General features: G+C 35.7%; 2 protein-coding genes across 2 annotated transcripts in view; one reads left to right on the top strand and one right to left on the bottom strand.

Moving 5' to 3' along the window:
- Nucleotides 1-284: 284 nt before the first annotated feature.
- On the top strand, nt 285-4647 carry LOC140155766 (deoxyhypusine synthase-like). The gene is made up of 6 exons (XM_072178729.1): nt 285-522; nt 750-836; nt 1292-1397; nt 2185-2288; nt 2852-2977; nt 3617-4647. The coding sequence occupies exons 1-6, from the start codon at nt 349-351 to the stop codon at nt 3677-3679; spliced, it is 660 nt and encodes a 219-aa protein (XP_072034830.1). The 5' UTR covers nt 285-348; the 3' UTR covers nt 3680-4647.
- Nucleotides 4648-11189: 6542 nt separating this feature from the next.
- The window catches only part of LOC140155767 (ATP-binding cassette sub-family C member 4-like), a 56151-nt gene continuing 44315 nt past the window's right edge, over nt 11190-23025 (bottom strand). Inside the window, 10 exon segments of the mRNA XM_072178730.1 lie at nt 11190-16522; nt 17628-17733; nt 18120-18292; nt 18621-18710; nt 19048-19203; nt 19618-19809; nt 20284-20390; nt 20886-21116; nt 21447-21597; nt 22350-22429. Of these exon segments, the coding sequence (XP_072034831.1) occupies nt 16262-16522; nt 17628-17733; nt 18120-18292; nt 18621-18710; nt 19048-19203; nt 19618-19809; nt 20284-20390; nt 20886-21116; nt 21447-21597; nt 22350-22429 (1547 nt within the window). The 3' untranslated portion in view covers nt 11190-16261.

Raw genomic sequence — 23025 nt, 5'->3', positions numbered from 1 at the left:
AAATACAGAAACAAGTCAAAATTAATGTCTAATGACAAAACACATAACTTTTAATGAATATTATGGAATATTTTTATATTAACAACACACTGTACTATATTCCATTCCGATTTCTGATACAATCTAGTAAGGATAGTGGACACACACTGCACCTTATGCCTTGATTATACGAGATTTAGCATGATTAGTTAAACTCAACATTCCAAATTCAAATTTTTGTCTGAGCAATACTAATCAGTACTCGAAAAAACATTCTGATAATCTGACAAAGACAGTTTCTGTTCTTACAACATTTGTGTCCAGGTGGATGTCCTTGTCACCACTGCAGGTGGTATAGAAGAAGACCTCATGAAGTGCATCGGTGATACATACGTAGGAGACTTTCGACTGAAAGGATCAGAACTCAGGTCAAAAGGTCACAATAGAATAGGAAATCTGGTGGCTCCAAATGACAACTACATCAAGTTTGAAAAGTGGATGACTCCGATATTGGATCAGATGCTAGAAGAACAAAACACTTTAGTAAGTTGACTCAACAAAATAAAGAAAAGGAACTTAGAGGAGTAAGTAGAGGAAGAAGAAGGAAGTACTAGAAAAGAAGGATGCTGGTATGAAGATCCCGGGATGAAGATGGAGGAGGAGGAGGCGAAGCGGGGATGAGGAATGGTGATGCTAATGCTGAGGAGAAGGACACCATACTTTCGTTTTTACCGGGGTGTTTAATTTTTCATATTGTTTGTTATCATCAGGGAATCAATTGGACACCATCTAAGATGATAGAGAGGTTGGGTAAGGAGATCAATAACCCGGAGTCTGTGTGTTATTGGGCGTACAAGGTTAGCATGCACTTGTTATTTCTTTACTCGTTAACGGTAAAACTTCAAGACAAACAAACAGTTTCTCTACAAATGATGTTTGTTATGGAGCTCGTAGTTTATTATACTGATATTCAAACTGTATTTAATAACTGTTTTAGTATTTTTTACAAAAAACATTAGCACCGATTTCATCATCGATCAAAATAATCCTGTCAGTGGTGGAATTGTGGTCTTTGCTCCCCTTGAACATGAACAAATATTAATGAACTAAGCCAATTCAGTCTTTATTGTTTTCAAAGGTTTCTCTAAATCATATGTCAGATGTTGCTTGAAAAAGATGAACATTTTGTTTGATCTGTTAATATTACTCCGACTCACCGAATAACAAAAGTTAACGGTAATTCATGTTAACTTCTTAAAAACCGTCACAATTTTATGGGTAGATTTTCAATGCCTTTCTTTTTTGTATATAGAATAATATACCAATATACAGCCCTGCTGTATCCGACGGTGCTATTGGAGATGAGTTATATATGCATAGTTACAGGAACCCTGGGCTCAGGTTGGACCTTGTTGAAGGTGGGTCAGAAGATCAGCTACAGATAAACATTATTAATAGAGGCCGTCAGCCTTTCGCCATCTTGTGGGTACAAATGCTACGCGTGTTCATGCGTCGGACACTACGCGCTAGGGCGCAGCTTGTCACGCAGCTGCTAGCTGTTATCACGCGTCATCACGCATGGAGATCGAACGACCATCGCAGCGTGTACCCGCAATATGGCGGCATATGACGTCACGCTGACGGCCTCTATTATACAAATATGTAACTAAGTACAGGAGGTTTTTTTTATAGATGCACTGTTAACGATTCAGGGACAATATTCTACAAAATAATTGTTTTGGTCAAAGTGTCACTTATTTATTCCCTGGTGTCGCCAAAGGGATTTCAAGAAGCGCAATTTCTTAAGATGAATAAATGATGACACCGTAACTTGTTCTGGTTAATAAACTACTTTTGTACACATTAAGTTGGGTCGTTTGCACTCAGATAAATAAAGCTGACACACAAGAGGACTGGTATGGGTTCCATAAAGGAGCTCCCAAGGCTTGATTCAAGTGGTGTAATTTCCTCCCCAATGTATATGATTTTACTCGGGAGGGGGAAAACGCCCAAAACTTTCATTTTGATATATTATGGGCCTTAACTCAAGAATCGCAAACCCTATGGAAATATAAATGTGATTATTGGTTTCTTGACTCATTTCGATAAGATCAATGCATTAATATTAAGGAGCACACAGCAGTACTCCTGCCACCCCAATTGATTTGATTCTGACAGTCGTATTTTGGCTTCATAATGTTACAGACATCAGATCTATGAATAACATGCCAGCAACTGCAGCTAACACTGGTCTCATTATATTGGGAGGAGGGCTTGTGAAGCATCACATCTGTAATGCAAACGCGATGGTAAGTCAGCTAGCTGGTTCTCTTCTTATATCTCAAACTATTTATAATAAAAGCGCATTTTTGTTTAGCTCGTCCCAAATTATGACTTTTTCGGAAGAAATTAATTAACCAGTGAACTACCTTGCGCGATTCCCCGAACGAGGAAAGTGTCCATGACAAAATTGTCTTTGCACCGTAAGTAAACTCGACAATGTCGCCCTCTGTAGTCTATAATACAAAAGGGGCGGTTTAGAGTTGGATGCTATTCGTCATTATGCGTTCATCGCAACATTATTTCTTCTTCGTGATAATCTGTGTAAATCGATGTCTTGTTTGACGAAGGTAGCCATTTTTTTCGAGTTAGTACGAGTAGCTTCAACGAGTTCACCGTCTGTCGAACTTTATTTAAAGGTATGCCGATTCTTCTTCAGAACAAAATTGAGAACTTTATTTTGCTGACAGCTTGACGGTTGTGATTATTGCATATCGCGATATTGCGATTATGTCTATGTGAATGCAATTGTGTATATTCTTATTCTCCAGCAAGATCAATATTTATTTGTATGATATTTTGATTCTCAAAGAGAAATGGAGCTGATTTCGCTGTATACATCAACACTGCACAAGAGTTTGACGGTTCAGACGCAGGTGCAAGGCCAGATGAAGCGGTATCTTGGGGCAAGATTAAAATGGATGCAAGACCAGTCAAGGTATTTAGGGGTATCTTGGAATCCTTTCACTATAGCTCGTCATTATAGGCCCTTGTTTTCTTCTTTTTTTTCGGACATGCGTATTGACCAGAAAGGTGAGAGGGGTCCAAGTCACATCACTTGGCTTGAAAAAACGGGACTAAATCCCAGCCGTGTTGTTTTGTAATAACGAGCCTTTTCTAATTTTGGATGTTATATAATTATAAAGAGACATAACGAAATACGTTGAACGGTTTTATATCGAGCCAACATAATAAACTGACAAAAACGTCACAGAATAGGCGGGCATTTGAATTCACTATTGTTTGCGTGGGTAATCTTTTAATGGGAGAAGCTATTCATGATTCGAACATTTGTTACACATTTCCTCAGAGTAATATTATAAACTAATTAACATGGTATGCTAGTTATGATGTCCTCTGGAGTATATCGGTCCACATTACCAATGTTGCTTATTCTCTATAAATTACGGTAGTACATGCATATTCTCGAATAATTCTTCGAACGTGATATGCTGGTCAAACGTATAGTAAGTTTCTTTACATGTTGTCCATTTAACAGTCTTTATCATTCACATTATGATTTTACCGGGGATTTCACTCACGTGATGTTCTTAAGTATTTGTCATTTCATTTGCAGTTATTCAGCGACTTCACCTTGTGTTCCCGTTGCTCGTTGCTGAAACATTCGCACGGAGAGTGAAGCTACCACACAACGTAGATGATGCGTTGAACACCATAAATGGGAGCAACGGGGTTGAAAGCAACAATTAAGCGCAAGATTAGGATCCTGGGATAAGAGCACAACTGCATCGTGGTCCGATGATGGCCAATGTTTGGTACGACGATGGCCAATGCATATCTGTATTTGTGTGCATGTAAATACGAAGTTAACCAGGCCGGATACAACTATGGAATATCGAGGTTCAATTTGTATAAATTTAATTTGCTAGTTTACTCATATATAAAGAGCGTTGAAATTGGGCCAAATTTATCAATGAATCCGGTGTAAGATACCCAGCAAACACAACAATGTATTTAAAACGTTTTAAACATGTTATATTTTGGGTTTTGGTTTAGATAAAACGTTTTTAAACATTAAATGTCGGGTTATATAAAGGTCATAGAAACGTTTTAAAACGTTTTGTATGAAAACACACTACCACAACATTTTTTAAATGTTTTCAAAATGTTATTGTAAAATATTTTTGGCAAACATTTTTTGCCAAATAGTTTGTCAACACTTAAACAATATCATGTTATGATATTTGCAGTATGTTATCAACAAGTGTTTTTGATTGTTATGCAAGCGTATTATACCCTTTACATACCCTTTATATAACCCGACATTTAAACGTTTTCTGGTAACCTTTTCTAACCTTTTGTGAATGATGTCGAAAATGTTTTGTGGTAAGGTATTATAGGCCTGTTGTCCTGGTACACAGTAGTTCATATGTTTCTTTGGTCTCGTGTACATGGTGTAGCTGAAGGTCACAGACTCCTTTGAAAAAGTCAGCACAAAATGTTTAAAATGTTTTTAATTTTTATGTTTTTATAGCACAACGTTTAATTTAAAAGCTTTTATAAAATGTTTTAAAATGTTTTATAACGTATAAGCCTATACTTGTGTTGGACGGATTAACGTCAAGAATAAAAAGGCATAATGTAAAATTCTTGTCCTCTTGTGTGATTTACACCCGGTGGATCTTTTTTAGCTTTTTTTTTTTAGCAGGCAGGACTAGTGTATAGCTATGAAAAGTGTCGTTGAGGAAAAGTCGTTAGTAACACATCAACAGTGTCACCATAAAAGCCTATTTTCACAGTATAGTGTGCACTGGGGTCTCTTTGGCGGGTTAACTTTGGCGGGTTAACCGGTTTATGAGTCAACCTTCCCCATTCCCCCAGTGCATATCGATGGTGTTGGTATAAACTTATGGGCGGCCGTGAGGGCCAAAAGGGTCTCAAAACGACACAAGGGTCTCAAAAGTACAATAAGGTCTCAAAAACACACAAAGGTCTCGGAAATAAACACACAACAAGGTCTCAAAAGTATAATAAGGTCTCAAAAACACAGAAAGCTATCAGAAACAAACACACAGTATTGTCTCAATAGCACAATACGGTCTCAAAAACAGAGAGGGGTCTAAAAAGCAGAGAAAGGTCTCAAAAACAGAGAAATGTCTCAAAAACAGAGAAAGGTCTCAAAAACAAAGAAAGGTCTCAAATACAGAGAAAGGTCTGAAAAACAGAGAAAGGTCTCAAACACAGAGAAAGGTCTCAAAAACAGAGAAAGGTCACAAAAACAGAAAAAGGTCTCAAAAAACACGTTATGGTCTCAAAAACACGTTATGGTCTCAAAAAACACGTTATGGTCTCAAAAACACGTTATGGTCTCAAAAACACGTTGTGGTCTCAAAAACACGTTAAGGTCTCAAAAACACGTTATGGTCTCAAAAACACGTCATACGTATAATCAAAACTATTTTATGCCGAAGAAGGTCATTTTATTAGCAAATTTTGGCCAATTTGTGAAGCTAGTTCAACCATATCGGCAACAATTGTTGTAGGTATGAAGATTGAATAGAATGAACACTAAGGCAACCTAAAAACCCTGTTCTATGGCCATGGACGGACGGTCTGGTGGTTTTTTCTTGAGGCTAAAATGACCTAAAATTTCATAACAATTGGGAAAAATTCTGAAGATTATTTTCCAAACCTATTTTCTAAACATGTTCAACCAAAACCAATCAATTTTGGCCCCAAAACAGCTGATTTTACATGATTTTTGAAAATTTAAAAAAACCAAAAAACCCCAAAACAACAATTCTCCAAAACATAAATTCTGGGTCAGTCGGGCCCATAGGACAGCGTTTTCCCTTTCGACTAGATGCTTATCATAGATCAGTTATTGCTGTATCAAATGGGTTGCTATTTAGGATATAAAAAAAGCTTCCAATAAAATAACTAAAACCTTGTGACAAAGTTAACTGACCTCTTACAAATCACACAAATGTAAGACAGAAAAGATAACACAATTATCAAGGTGTACCAGAAAAATAATTTATTGTTTTATCATGCAATATTTATAATTTACAAGACACTGATGAATATGACATACAATATGAGTTCTATTATGTCAAGGCAATATATAATACATAAACACAACATGAAGTTAAAATATAGTAGCTGCATATTTTCACACCAATAATAGAAACACTTTTTATCTATTCTTTGGTCAAAGGTATGGTCATTTAACTGGCCTGTTAATACAAGTACAATACATAAATTGGACGATAATAAAGATGCATGTTGTTTTTCCTTCAACTGCACCTATGTTTGTTAAGCATTGGAGGACAAGGTCACATAAGTGAACTACTGGATGACATACCACTATGCTTGAAGCACATATTGTGCAAATTTTATTACAAATAAATAATACAAGCCTAACACTTACTGAAACCTGATATGTGATAGCACCCTGATCACTCTTTCCATAGACCTGTGTGTAAAACTGTAAATCCTAATGTAAATACTATTTTTACCAAAATTACCCAAAAAAATGTGGTGATCAAATCAATGGGTACATATGCCATGCAATAGTTCACAAAATGAGAGCTTTTCCTTTAAAATGTGAGTGGACACTACGAATGAGCCGTAAACTCAGCAAATTGTATTCGGAGATACAGTGCAAAATGTACGTGAAGATCGTATTCATAGGTGTCTCAATTAGGCCCGACAAGTTTCTCATTTGAAACCGTTTAAACCAATAATTAATCCTATTGCTGAAGAGGATAATAATCTTCTACATATAGAATCATTGAATAGCTCTAGTCTTTGTTTGCTTTGGCTAAATCTTGTTCAAGTGGTGGGTTACTTACAATGAGAGGACATTCCTGAAGCTCGTTGACTTGGGGATGATTTGAAATGACTGCCAATTATGACTTAATTACTTGCAATGTGGAAAAAGAGACACACGTAGAACCGAAAAAATGTACCATTTTGTTGAAGGAGCAGAGTTCAACATAATCAACAAACCATAACCCTGCTTCTGGATATCGTTTGAAGTCAAATCATATACTATTTTAAAGCTTATGATATATATTTTCTAAACACGAAATAAAACAAAATTGATCGGGCCAAGTTTACGGCCGATTCGTAGTGTCTAGTCACAAATATCTACTTATAAAAAATGTCTGCTTGAAACCAAGGTGACTAGCTAAATATAAGCATATTGGTCACACATTGAAAGCCATAGTGTGCATTTTTATTTGATATATTTAAGCACATTCTTCCTTATTAGCACCTTCCTTATTAGAAATGAAACCAACAAAATTAACTGTATCCCTCAATCAACTCATTATCACAAACTATTATTTTAATTCAATTAATCATAAACAGAGGATGCAAAATGCCGGAGACTAAAAACTATCAGTGTCATTACTTAGTTTTGCTAGTTTTGTCTGAACTTCATTCTTGCCTACATCATGATAAGAGCAAATACAGGTAATTTTTGCTTTGCTTCAATATAACACTGTTTTCCTCAATTTTGCCTCATTATTTCAGCTCAAGGATCACACGTTTTGAGAAAAATTAAAACAAAAAAATCTTTAAATATTGGCAATCATGCATTATTGCTTCAAAACAAGTTTAAAAAAAGTGTAAATGTTACACATTTGTTTCATCTTGGAAAGCGAGTTAAAATATTGCTCATATCACAGGGCTATTCCAGTTGAAATCCATACACCCCCTATAGAAGACATGACCTTAAGTGAAGGGGTATGAACGTTTGGACAGTATTTATTGTGGGACATTAATATCGAATTGCATTCTGAATACGAAGAATGTCCTTCTGATATCAAATAATTTTGATTTTTTGAAATTCGCAATGCAATACACATTTTATGGCAAATGATTAAAAATTGATATTTTTGATATTTAACAGTACTCAAAGTAAACTTTATAAATGATTTATACTTAAAGTGTATGTAGGTGGGATGAAAAGCCAACGATCAATTGAAAATTTTGACCTTTAGTACTGAAGATATGGATTTTTTCCCCCAAAATACCAAAAGAAATTAGGTCTTTTTGGGAAAAAAATCCATATCTTCAAAATATCTTCATATCATCAAAATTTTCAATTGATCGTCAGCTTTTCTTCCCAGCTACATACACTTTAAGAATATGTCATTAGATTTATAAAATTTACTTCGAGGACTGTTATATATCAAAATTTGAAAAATATCAAATTTTAATAATTTGTCATAAAATTTGTATTATATCGTGAATTTCAAAAATTAAAATTATTTGGTATCAGAAAGACATGCTTCGTATTCAGAATGCAATTCGATACGTCTGAGGTGCTCTCATGCCCCACAAAAAATACTGTCGAAACCCTCAAAACGCTCATTCCAGATCCCTTAATTACCTACACAGGGGCTGTAGATTTCAATTGGAGTCACCCATTCAGGTAACCATTTTTGTTGTATAGATTTCAACTGGAATAGCCCATAACAATATATCTTGGCTGGATCTGTTTGATACTTCCCCCATTAAAGCCACTGTACATCTTCATTGGAGCCCACCCCATTTTTTTGAGTAGAACCTACCATCTAGAGGGTGGGCTTATATCCAAGTGATTAGGTGACAAAAAAATCCTGTTCTACAGGCTCGACCAACCCAGATTTTCCATTTTTGATTGTATTTGCTGTATCATGTAAAATCAGCAGTTTTTTGACCAAAAGAGGACAGAGTTTAATGGAAACTGTTTCCACAGCTGACCAAAAATCAGCTTTATTGGGCAAAAAGTAGATTTATTTTGACTCAAAAAATGTATGCATAACAAGGGAAAATTGCAATTTTTTTTTAGTAATTTATGTACAGATTTTGATAATTTTTAGAGTCATTTGCTAACAGTTGCATAGCTAGGGGAAGGCCCTGGGCGAGGCACATGCCCTGGGCGCAGTCTGGGGGGCGGTGAATTGACCAATTCAGCATCGATTCTGTGCACCCTCCAAGCTGTAAAAGTGAAAAATGTTCAGCACAAATACTCATTTAAAAGATCAATTTAATTTATAACCAAAGTTTCATGTGTTCCGTGTGCAATTGTTTCAAGAATTGGGGGCACCATTATGTATCCTTACCCCGGTGGCCACAAACCCTAACTATGTCACTGTTTGCTTTGAAAACACCAATAACCGACTGACCCTACTTGAAAAGTCTGTCCACCTGTAGAACAGGGTTTTTTCTTACGGTACTAATACTACATATATCATTGTTTTGTGAAAACTGACAAGATGTGTGCTATGACCTGCAAACCTGGCAGTTCTCACATATCGTCGCTGGGAGGGAAAAATATCATACATAATTTCATAGGTCAAATGCAAAACCTCATACATGTATGTAAAAAGATGGCCTATGACCAATTGTGGTCATATTCTGTTTTATGTGCGTCAACTTCTAGAAAATGTTCTTACACACCTATTGATACTTCCCTTGTAACTGCAAACTGTAGAAGTGTCTGCAAATATCCAACACCATTTTTATGTAAATCCTGTCAATTTTGAACAATTTTTTGGGCCTCACGCAAGATGACAAAATTATTACATGAGGTTTGGCATACATGTACTTCTTACATACAAGGTTTTGCATATGAACTTTATTTACATCCCTGTACACATCAGTAAGTATGTTTTAGTATGTCTTCAACAATAAAACTGCATTTACAGTTGTTCAAGGCGCTTCATAGAGGAAATAATCACACACAAAAGAAATATAATAAAGATAACCTACATGAAAGGAATTCAAATATAGTCAAGATATATGACCAAACTTAAATAACAGTAGCATGATACATAGCGTTTTTATAGTAAATATACTGAGTTTGGAACACATGATTTATGACAGTTTATATATATACACACACCGCAACTGGTGAATCAAATTTACCACACAACATACCCTCAACATAATGCTGAATGACCTCCATTGTATGCCGAGGTCATCGCTGCAAAGCACTATGATATACGAGGGTCATTCAAAAAGTTTTACCTCCACCATCATATCTCAGCATCTGCATTTAGCAGCCCTTTCATATTTTCCCTGATTGTAACCTGGGGTCTTTCCCAGCTTGTGAAACAATGATGTTTTAATATCTAAGTAAAAATTAAATCAGGATTCGGAGTCGTGGAAATGGTAAACATATGTACTTATATCCACAAAGAAGACATATTAGTGTACCAATTTTAGTGTACAATTTTAAGTGACCATAAAATATGATTTAGTCACTCAGTTGGCTTAAATTTAAGCTTACATAAAGACAAATACTAAGAATTATATAAATGAGAACAAAAGAAAGCTGGTTAACTCCAACAAAAAACATTACTTTATACCAAAGAAAAGATAACAGCAGATAAAATTTAACAAAAGCAATAACAAATTTAATGTTTTTCCCTAAAAGTTCACTGATTTGCCTAGACTAATGTCAAAATAACTCAAGTTTGTTTTTGGTAATGTACCATTCAGAAGCAGTGGCAGCACCAGGAATTTTTTCAGGAGGGGGCCATTGGGGGGAAAGTGAATTTTTTTTTTTTTGGGGGGGGGGCAAAAAGTGGAAATTTACATAATTTTGGGGGTTTGCCTCAAAATTGGGGGGGGCAAGAAAATATGGGGGGCAAAATACCCCTTGCCCCCCCTTCCGCTGCCACTGTTCAGAAGAAGCACCAATCATTATACCATTTTTTCAAAACATTTGGACCCATCAAATTGATATATTGAGGATTTTTCCCCTTATATATTTTGGAATTTTGACTACAGTGATAGAAAATTGGGCTATTTAAAAAAATTACCATATAGCAAAATTGGTCTAGAAAAAGGGGTCATTGATGTATCAAAAGGCCAAAAATGTGACCCATGTTTGCAGCACATCCTGCCTGTATGGTCATTTGTATTGAGTAAGGCCATAAGTTTTCAGGATGTAGAAAGCGGAACATAGCATTTCATGTACCGGTAATTGGAAAAATAAAATTGAAATAATTGGAAAAGGTGAATAAAATACAAAGAAAATATCAAAGAATGTGTGTCTGTTGTTGTTTTCAATAAAATAAATTTGTAAAAAGTATGGCAAATGACAAGTTACAACACACATAGTTTGTAGTATTATATCTTAATTTAAAGTTCTTGTAAAATGACAAAACATGGTAAAACTGAAAAAACACAGAAAGTGACATATACAGCGTGTTTATACTGAGCGTACAGCTTTTTGACCCGCTATTTTCCGGACACAAAATACCGATCACAATCCGGCCACCGTTACCCAGCTTGTTTCTACTGAGACCAGAAAGCCGTGTCTCGGACGATGCACAGCATTTTTTTCCTGTAAACAGGAAGTACGGAAAACAGATTTCAACAAGCGCAAGGCATGACGGTTGTATCCTAAATTTAAATGTCTACGTATGGCAGCTCATGGCATAGAACCTAATCACAATTTAGTGTTTTCGTTAATCCAAATTGCATTAATTTACCAGTGGATCTAGTAATTGGCCATTATGATAATTAATTTCAAACAGCCAAAATATAACCAACTCATTAACTATAGGCCCTAAAGAAGTAGGCATAGCCTAAAGTCATATCCACTTTACTTCATCAAGTTCATGCGAGTCACACATGTGGCCAGTGTATATAATATCAGAAAGAATGAACCTACTACATTATAGGCCTATGCCCTACTATAATAGCCTACAAATAGAATATAAATCGCGTTATTTTTCAACACACATGACCTCGACCCGGCAACCGATCACACGGCTCGTTTCTACTGAGCGGGTTACATGCTTTGACCCGGCATGATCCACCTCAAGAGGTGGATCACGAAAACGAGCACATGACCCGGCATGACACGGCAACCGATTACCCAGATCGTTTCTACTGGGCTTGTTACCCGCCATGACCCGGCACGGCACGGCATGGCACGGAATTTGGCCCTCAGTAGAAACACGCAGATAGACAAAAGAGAATTTCAAAAGTAGAACACAGCAAAATTTTGGCTTTAAAGTAACCCCTCCCCTGGCTTTTACTTACTGCAATGATTACGCAAACAGTACATTAAGACTCAGCAATTGGCAAGACATCTATTACCTTCTTTTGGTTAATTATTTGCACCTAGACATGAATATTTGAAAATATTTGTAATAAAGGTCCAATAATAAATGGAAACTCCAATATAAATAATAAATATTACAAGGGATTTTTACAGATATATGTACATGTATATAGGGGCATGATGGTACAGGGGTCCATGACTTGACTTATATAATCTTGACGTGCCTAAAGGTTGTAGGTTTGAGTCTCCTTGGCATCAACATGTTGTACACTTCGGTAAGGCTCTTCACCCCTATTGCATCTCCCCATCCAGGTGTACAAATGGGAAGCTAACAGGCTCGCTGTGGAGGTGTATCGACCCCTTCCCCACAGCAACATTATATGGAGCAGTCTGGCCCAACTGCTTAGAATGGCCACTCCGGCCTGTGAACACATAGTTTTTACACTTGACCTTTTTTACAGATAGGTTGAGCATTTCTTCTGGATAAATAACCCAAAAACTTTACTCCCTATAGCTCAATGGAAAAATCAGATTGGCACTTATAAACATGCTGTGTGCACATGTACTAATATGCAAATGGAAACATCACTGGGTGGGCACATACAGGGCATATATTTGCATTTCTACACTGTTTACAAAGCAGCCTCATCACACACTTATTACAAGGAAGACCAATCAACTATGTTCTAAAAGGCTCATCTTCACTTGGCACTATCAGAAAAACATATTTTCTTAATTGCTCTGTGTCTGCCTATTGGAATAAAGGCACATTAACAATAAATATTTTTTTCGCTCACCTGGAACATTTTCTCCAGGTCAACTATCATCTTCATTTGATGAGGATGATATCTTGTCTACAATCAGGATAGTTCCAGGTGAGCAAAGAAAAGTGTAGTTTTACTCTTTTTTAAACATTTAATCTAAAACTACGTATGATATATCCACTTGTACATAATGTGATCTGTTCTGACAAAATATACCTTGAGTTGGTCTGGTAGGTTTTGAGAGAGACACAAATTAAGTTTCAAATAAATAAGTTAAAACATTAGGAAAATAGTCACTAAATTTATTATAACTTTGTAACCAAGACCTCCACAATTTTTTGGCTGATAGAAATATATCCAGAGTAATCAAAACTCAGCTCATGTCTTGTAAATTGCCACATATGTCTGTGAGTCCTGTACGCCACGCAAGGCGGATTGCAAGAAGATCAAGACATTTGAAATGTGGTATTAAGTATCTTGCCACTGATCATCATCTATCACTGGAAAATGCAATTGAGGCTGTCAGTCATGACAGGACCGAATCAATCAACCAACCAACCAAAACATGTCTTCAAATACATAGGTCTTTAAAAAGCTAGGTTTAGTCTCTCTCGCAATAAATCTCACTGTCATGAAAAAATAAATACACTTAGTATATTTTACTGGAACAGATCATATATAAAGCCTAATATAAATCTGTGTAATAGCACACATAAATACAGTACATGAAGAGTTCAGGTGATATGCTGCCCAGTGTTATAATGTTATTATAAATATTGTTATGGATACTTATACGCTACCAGTCCCATCAATAGGGCGGACATTGCGACAAACTGCTTTTCACATTATGGATAAAATAATGCTTGAAAAAATAAAGAATGTAAAAAAATCATGACATATTTTCACTCATAAAATCTAAATACCCTGATCAATTCTGACAAGTGATATCTCAAACTAAAGCTGATCAAATTCTACTGGACATGAAAGTATTGATCTCAAATTTGATTTTCCCCCAGCAAAGTCTACCATTTTAATGTGACTGGTCATATATGTGACGTGTCATGTCAAAAGGAGACACTTTTGGGCAGGTTATCAATTTTGAGGTTTTTACATATCTTAAATATAGAGATATTTAGCTCCACAATGCCGTTTTTCCCAATGAAATCGGACATTCCTAAGCGAAGATATTGAGGTCGTAAGTTATGGTATTATAAAATTGGAAATTGAGATACCGGCCTTTAAAAATATTATTGACAATGTTGAGAGTAGGAATTACCTTGAAAAATGTCTCAAAAAATACAAGATGCCACTAACATTCCGGTCTGAAACTATCAGACGATATTTTAAACATTAATAACATCATAAATTCGCAACAAACCCAAATTGTGAAAAAATCACCCCCAGGCAGATTTTTGGCTATTTCTCCATTTATGATCCTGCCCAAAAGTGTCTCCTTTTGACATGACACGTCATATATTTCAGTGTGCTGATTTTGATTTTGAATAGACATTAGTTTTCAGTGGGCTATTCCATTTAAAGTCTACACACCCTCTGTGGAAGATTTCACTACCATCTGAATTCTAGATTTTGGTCCTATCATTTGTTTTTTTAAACTGGAATGTATGATGCATTGGCAGAAGTACAATGAACTGGTGAAAAATTATGTTTATTTATATAATTCCTGTCGATCATGCCACTGTTTTTTCCATGTTATCTCAATTCTAGTTGCGCTATATGATCAATCCAGCTGGAAATTTTGTATGTAAAATACCTGCTGACAATTGCAGCGCTTTTTAAAACCCAGAAATTTTGTTGAGAAGTCAAAAAACTTGCACACCTTTTCCACTTCATCTGGAAGAAATTGGTTGGATATGGAATAATTTAAACTGTTGAATTTGGTTGGAATACCAAAACTTCCACAGTGGGGATGTGGATTTCAAATGGACCAGCCCAATACTGTATTCACTGTATAGTGTACCTCAATAATAAGCCATACGTACAAAGCTATTTCATAGCAACATTAGGCCATCTTAATTTAATAGTTCGTCTCAAAGCCCTTCCTCAGTTGAAAACCTAATGCGAAATGCGTTTTTTTTAGGTTTTTTTTTTTATTTGTGGGACGAGCTTTTTGACCAAAATTGACCACCTTCTCATCTGTCAAAGAGGTTTCACTGTGGTCAAGATAAAGAATTTTATTGAGATTAATGATTTAGGCTATTTTGACGTCTTATAGCCTAAATATTTTTGTGTGGTGGATATGGAAAAAAACCCGGAAAAAACCTGCAATTTACTCATTACAGTGGGAATAACGTGCAAAAAGCAGGTAATTTGACTAATTTGACGCAGTGGCTTTGAGACAAACTATTAAATTAAGTTGGCCTTAACACAGAAGTACACAAGACAGCATCTGGATATCACATTTTGCATCTCAACTCTTTGTATGTTCAGTGTTCCCAAGCCACTGGAATGAAAGCTATTAATATTGGTCACTGCAACTATAAATTGATTGTCAATAAATGCATGGTACATGTCATGCAATGCAGACATTTTTGACTTTGAAGTTAAACTTAAAGCCTGCTATACAAATATTGACTATCTATGGTGTGATAGTTGAAATATATTCATGAGGTGAAACATGGATTGATCCTTTTCCACAAACCAGAATAGCGATTAGAATATAATAGAACAATATATCTTTCACCAAGTGATTATATTTCAACCATAACACAGCTATGTTTGTTTTATATTACCAGCACATAAATTCAATGTATTGTTTCAAGAATATTTCATGTTTTACAGTACAACACAAAGTTCTTCATTAATTTGATCCATATTTACCCGCAACTTCGTCAGCGTCTCCATCAGGACACAAAGTGTAAATCGCAGTCTCTTTCCCAAACGTACAAGTCACACTTATTGTGTCTGACTATGGCGTAAAGGCTTGTTACGTATTGTGTAGCATAAGCATAGTTGGAATGGTAAAAACTATCAAATGGCGGTGGTTGATAGAAAATACATCAAATGACATTCAACCAATGAAATATTCTGTCGGTCCAACATCCGGGCTATCTCTAGTCTCGGGCCCAAACTGCATGTGGCTCACGGTTTGTTATGAACAACAGAAACCGGCTGTGAAGGAGGCTACATAGCGATGTTGTTGGAGTGACATTCAATTTCGGAAAAAACAACACTCGACCATGGAATTTAATTTTAAGTTTGTCAGTATATAAACGGTAAATCAAGTAAGTTTCTTCCACTCTGAAGACTTAGAAACGGTTGTTTGATTCCCCTGACTATTTGCGATCGAAATTTACATAACACCAATGACAGAAATCATCAACAAAAATCGAATCAGGGACTTGTTTTCACTCGACCGGGAGTCGCATCATCAACCGGAAGTGACGTGGCACGGACCGACAGAATACTATAATGATGTCTCTATGTTAAGGGCTCTATAGCCATGGGATGGAATAAATGAGCTGAGATGTGAGCGTTCACTGTCTTTGATATGTAAACCATACAGATCCTCAGGATTACTCTCATCGTATTTCTTCTTGGCTATTTCAATCAGTTTTCCTGCTTCTGTCTTGCCTGCTTCTAGCACCATCTTGGTTAAAAACCCATCTTCTTTCTGCAGAAGAATGTAGGGTTCATCAAACTCCATAATTTTACCATGATCTAGCACCTAGGATATGAAAACACACACAAGAACATAACATTAATTTGCATTCCCTGTACACTCAGTTAGCAAACTATCTTCTTCTAAAGGGTTCGTCAAAATCCATAATTTACCATGATCTAGAACCTAGGGTATTACGTACAATAAAGCAAACACACACATAGTATGAATTTTGATGTGACTTTTATCATTTTTAATATGACTGGTCATATATGTTGGTGTGCTGGTTTTGAAGGGATGTAAATGAGCAATATATTGATTTTGCGGAAAATCCATCTGGTCCTTGGATGGGTGTCCGAGGGTTTGTGTGCAGTATTGAACATTTGGGGGGGTTGTCCAGGGATTAGGCTGCAGGTTATCACCCCCTCCTAAAAAGTTTTTTGGCTCTTTTTGTGACAAATTATCATCACCCAATTCCAGAATTTGTTTGTTTGTTTTGTGTACATTTCCAGATTTTTTTTTGAGGGGGAGGATCATATTCTGATTTGCTAAACTTCTAATTAGCATACTTTTGGATACCTCCATATTTGGGTTTACCCAATTAATTATCAATGACCCGTACTTGTTTACGTTGTGACATCATTAGCGCTTGTCACTTGTCCGACATGAAACACAACAAACATTTGCACTTTTCTTTCCATTAATGTTATATCATGAAATACCATAGAGCGGAAGTGTTATTTTTTATACTAGGAAAATATTCCTGCCGATGACCCCATGTTGACAATGGCTAAATATACTGTATTAATTCTGGAAAAGGTCCGGCGATTTGTCCGCCATTTTTATTTTTCAGATGACTTGACATTTTGATGTATTTTTAGTAGACTTGCTTACCAGTCGTTTTCTTTATCCTAACTACAGTTTGCATATTGAAAAGTGACTTTGATGTATGTGGTGCAAAAATTCTTGCCGTACCCATTTTGATTCATTTACATGCATGTTTCAGCTGGGATGGTACGTTTGCGGCCACGCATCGGTATACATATGACCAGTTCCACATGATATAGAATTCTGTGATTCATATTGAAGTGTTGAGCATGAAATTAATGTTCCACACAAAATTCACTTTACCAGTATCTTGTAAATGTAACCCAAACACCTGTTATCTTACCATTATTCTGTCTGAATCCATGACTGTATTTAATCTATGCGCCACTGTCAATACTGTACAGTGTCGGAAACGATCTCGGATAGTCGACTGAATCAGCCTATCAGTTCTGTTGAAGACACAAAAAGAAAATCTGGATGAAAATCACATTGCATATCTTTATCTCAATCAATATTAAACTTTTGAATATCTTTGCTTTTTTATTGCCTATTTATATATTTCACAGGAAACAAAAAGATAATGAAGCATGAAATTGTCATGGGTGCATAATATGAAAAAAAGTATCTACTTTTTTACACACCCTAGTTTCAAGTGATGACTATTTCTTCACAGACTTACCAGGTACATCCACACAGTATCAGCAATGGGGTGATAGGGAGGTGATGTGAGAGCTGGTATGGGCCAGAAATTAATTTCAGGATAAGATTATATACATACAGTCATCGCTTTCTTAGAGATTGGAAAAAGCAATTACAGTCAAAATGACAAACTCACCTGAGGTCAACATTAGCAGTAGCTTCATCAACTATAAGAATCCTATTTCTTCTGAGGATGGCTCTGGCAAGACAGACCAGCTGCCTCTGGCCAACACTAAAGTTACTACCACCCTCTGCCATCTTAGTGTGAAGACCATCATCTAGGCACTCTATGTCAGGCTTCAGTTGAACCTGATGAATGGGGAAAATGGTTAAATAGTTTAAATGAGATAATGGTTTGAAACAGAAAACAGACAATCCCCCACTCTATTTAGTTTGCATGTTGAAATCACAAAGCGTACGATTCTAAATGGTTGGTAAAATCTGGATGTGCATAATTATTGCAAAACAAAATGGTGGATATAAATCCAAGTCAAGTTAACATCAAAATGCCCAAAATTAACTTGATATTAAATTCAACAGCTCCTGGGTAGTAGGTAGACAAAAAATTGTATCAATTCTGCAGCCAAGTAACATACATTATTAGTACAGATACAATGTAAAGCAAACTTTCCCCTACCTCTTCCAAAGCTCTCCAGATATCCATATCGGTTTGCTCTGTAAAAGGATCCAAGTTCTTGCGTAGTGTACCACTAAATAAGACGGGGTCCTGTTGGAATATAAAATACATCCAACCAATGAAAATAAAGCAAACATGTCATAAAAGGAACACCGAAATAACAACGAGAGTGAAATTGTTTTATTAATTTCATTTTCTTGCACGAACTTTGAAAAGGTTTAGCAGACAGAAGAGGGACAAGGAAGGTAAATCAGAAACAGAAAGAGTGGGAAAGAGAGAAAGAAAAGGTGATTAGATCGAGAAAGAGAGAGACAGAAAGAGCAACCGGCAGACAAAGATGAAGAGGGCAAACAACTAAGGAGAAGAGACACAAATTAGAGTCAAAACCAGAAACCACAACAGAATAGCGTTTTAATAGCATAACTACCTGGGGTATAAAAGAGAGTTTTTGTCTCAGATGATGTAGGCCTATATCAGTAATATCTACACCATCAATCATGATAGTTCCCTTTGGTTCTGCTATCCTCATTAATACTGTCATCAGGGAACTCTTACCAGCCCCAGTTCTTCCTACAATGCCAACCTGAAATAAAGAAAAGGAAATAATTGTTTTTGCCAAAATTGGAGCAGTTGAAACTTTTAGCTGTGTAAAGCCATTTTAATTTGCAACTTTTGAAAATGCACCAACTTTCATATACTGGTATCAATCTTTGTCAATTCAGAGTGTTTGGTAGCAAATTTGTTATCAAATTGGAGCTAATAAGATTCTGCACACAACCTTATCATTCCAATTGTCAAAACAAAATCAGGTTTTGGTGTACGACGGGTTGCATAGGTGCGGACTTTTTTATCTGAGGTGCTTATATCCAAAACATTGTTCCTTATTATGTTGTAAAAACACAATCCACTTTGTTGGTTGGTGAAAAAAAAAATCTTTACAAGCCATTAAACTGTTTTAACATACAAGCTATTGAACTATTTTAAAGTAACAAACTACCTTTTCTTTGGCTCTTATGCAGCCATAGAGTTTCTTCAAAACATCTGGGCCATCCTCAGTGTAACGTAATGAAGCACCCTCAAGCGTAATCAGTCCATATTTGGGCCAATCTGGTCCAGGTTTGAAATCTGTTTCTAAATCTGCTTCTGGTTTTATGTCTACATACTCAAGCACACGCTCTGTTGAAGTCATCTGGAAATTAAAAGAGGAATGATACATTATTATGTAATATGAATAACATCATCTACATAACAAATGGATACTGACTTAATTATTAAAAGAGCTTTATTCATAACATGAAGCATTTTCTTTTTCATGTGAAGCATAAAACACTTTAAAACGGATCAAATTCAGTGTGAATTTAGCTGAATTTTACATACATTTTCCTTCTGCTTTTGAGGACATAGTACAAAGTCACCTCTCATCAGCTCATACTCAAAAGTCAAGACTACCACTGATATTTGCAGCCGTTGGTCGACTTGCATAATATAATAAACGAATTATTGAATGACTTAGTTAATTATCAAAGTTCACAGAAGTCACAAGCAACAAGGAACCTTTTTAGTTTACACTATTTGAAGAACTAACTTGCATTTTTAGAACCAACAGATTCAGCCAAGTCCTTAGTATTGGCATTCCACTTGTATAAGTAATTTTGGAGCTTACCTGGTTTTCAACTTCAGCACTTTGCCTGACTCCCCACTGGAATGCACCCATCAAACTCAATGCATAGGATAACGACAGGCCAACTAAACCTGAATCCAGCTTAAATACTACAATTAACACAAGAAAAAAACAATAAGTAAATATTGGGCTAAACCTGTTTTGGGCATGCACAAATTAAATACCCCTGAATACCCTAAACACTAATACTGACACCAACTCTATCCATAACTTTAAATCCTAACCTTTTAAGAGTTCGGATAGTGATGTTTTTACATATTTTTGTGGGAACTGAGAGCACATCAGACATATCGAATTGCATTTTGAATACGAGGAATATCCTGATGATATTAAATAATTTTGATTTTTTTTTTAATTCGCGATATAATACATTTTATGGCAAATGATTAAAAATTGATATTTTTGAAATTTAACAGTAAATTGTAATGTATAAATCTAATGATATGTACTTAAAGTGTATGCAGCTGGGATTAAAAGCTGACGATCATTGAAAATGTTGACCTTTCGTATATAGATTTTCAATTGATCATCAGCATTTCATTCCAAATATTAAGAGATTAAATAAACAGTCAAAATAGACTTACTATCAGCAGCTATGATACAGCTGAATGCCACACCAATGACAAACACAGCAGACAATGAATCAATGACCACCCCAAACCAACGAGTTGTACTGAGAAATAAGAACCAGGCTTGTGTGTGAAGATCCTGATGATTATCAAATATCTGACAGAATTTCTGCTCCGCCTGGAAAGCACGCACCGTGCTTAGACCTTGCAGTGTAGCAGACAGATGCGAGAACACTGGACTTCGAGCTGTACAAAAATAAAATAAAAAGACATAGATATTGAGTGTTATTTCTTGTCCATCCAAATAAATAATGCTGTTATGAGAATACAAGATTGATGGGACACGCTCAATAAGAAGTTTGCTTGAGGCAACCGATTGCAATTCTAGCATCTTGGAGCATTGGCATAACTATAGAATGCACTTTTGTTGCACCCTGTGTTTTAGGGTTATGGGTAAGAATTTAGGTTGTCATCATATATCAATTACTGGCAGATATTGTGACATGACATATTACATTATTATAAATTACAGCACATGTTTACAATGAATTACTTTTAGCAAACAAATGAACTTACTGATTCCCTCCAGACGTTTGACATCTCTAGACGTCTGCAGAAAAAACATCCTAACAAAGATGAATATTACACAGAGAGGTAAGGTAAATAGTAGCACCATTGGATTGAGAACACAGATGAAGATTACAACACCAAGAACCATCAGGGATATCTGTGGGAAGAAAGCATGGACGATTACTGCACTGAGAGGCAAGGCAAATATGAAGATTACATGTAGATTACAACACAACATTATTCTGTGATGTGCCCTGAGTAATTTAATTTGATGATTTATCTTTGTTTACAATTAAAATCTATTTTTACTTTCAATTAAAGACTTAGATTTTGTTAGCTTAATCAAACCGTGTATTTGTGTTGTGCATTTGTGTGAATTTGGATAAGGGGTGATTTTGGCCTTGAGTCAGTACCGACTCGTAACAATTCACTTACAAGATATAATAGCATTGAAAGATGAAAATGTGACACAATCTGGTCCATGGGGGCCAAAGGAGGCATTTTTGAAAATTGAGTTACTGTAATTATTACATTATACATTAAATAGGCTATCATTTACTGAAAACACCACAGGTCTAGCATACTTGGTTCTAAAGTTATGTTTTTGACGTCTATTTTCTTATGTGTTTTATTGGGTTTTTTTACTCCATATTTTTACCTTTATCTTAGTTTTAAATTTGCCTCCTTTGGCCCCCATGGACCAAATCGTGTCACAAATGTACAATTTGCAATATTAAAAAGTTATTTCATATATTTTCATATTTCTGAAATGCATAACAACTGCATGAGCTTTCCTGGCTTCAGATTTTACTATCCTAGATCATATACCAAGCTGTATTGCATATACCACACACAAGAGTTTAGTTGGTACCATTTAAGCAAACATATGCACTTACTACTACTACTTACTTGATTGAAATCACCCATGGTTGTAGGTAGTAACTCATCCATGAACCCAATATCTTTAGCAAAACGATTAAGAATACGACCTGATGAAAAGAAGAGGGAGGGAAGTACATTATCATTAATACATATTGAAGTATTAAATTATAGGTTATGTATTTTTTGATGAGAGAGACATTAGACGTATCATTGAACACACACTCTGAGATATTGAGACAAGCAACCACCCCCCCCCCCATTGAAAATGAATAAATTCTAAGCAACATGCATGCGTTTAAAAGCATAATGCATAGTATGCCAAGTACAACTAGATACTTTTAATACACTCCACTATATTTCTAAACACCTCTGCTGATTGGCTACGTGGTTCTAAGAGTATGTGAATGAAAAAACATTGCAAGAGGATTTGTGATGCAATCAAACTAAATGAGTTTCATTTGCAGAGATTTATTTCATTGAAAACTCCATCACAATATGGTCATTTTATGTGTTGCTTAAGAGCAATAAAATACAAAAGTTGAATATTATTATTATTGGCTATATCTCAAAATCAATATTAGAGACGACTCCTCATTTCTCATAATCACATCACACTTCAGGAAATTATATTCAGTGTCACCTCTGTGTCATAAAACTAAGGATTTACCTTGTAACAAAATAAGTTATAATAGAGAATCCAGCC

Source organism: Amphiura filiformis, chromosome 6 (assembly GCF_039555335.1).
Source record: "Amphiura filiformis chromosome 6, Afil_fr2py, whole genome shotgun sequence".
NCBI lineage: Eukaryota > Metazoa > Echinodermata > Ophiuroidea > Amphilepidida > Amphiuridae > Amphiura > Amphiura filiformis.
This window is presented reverse-complemented; position numbering and strand designations above follow the sequence as displayed.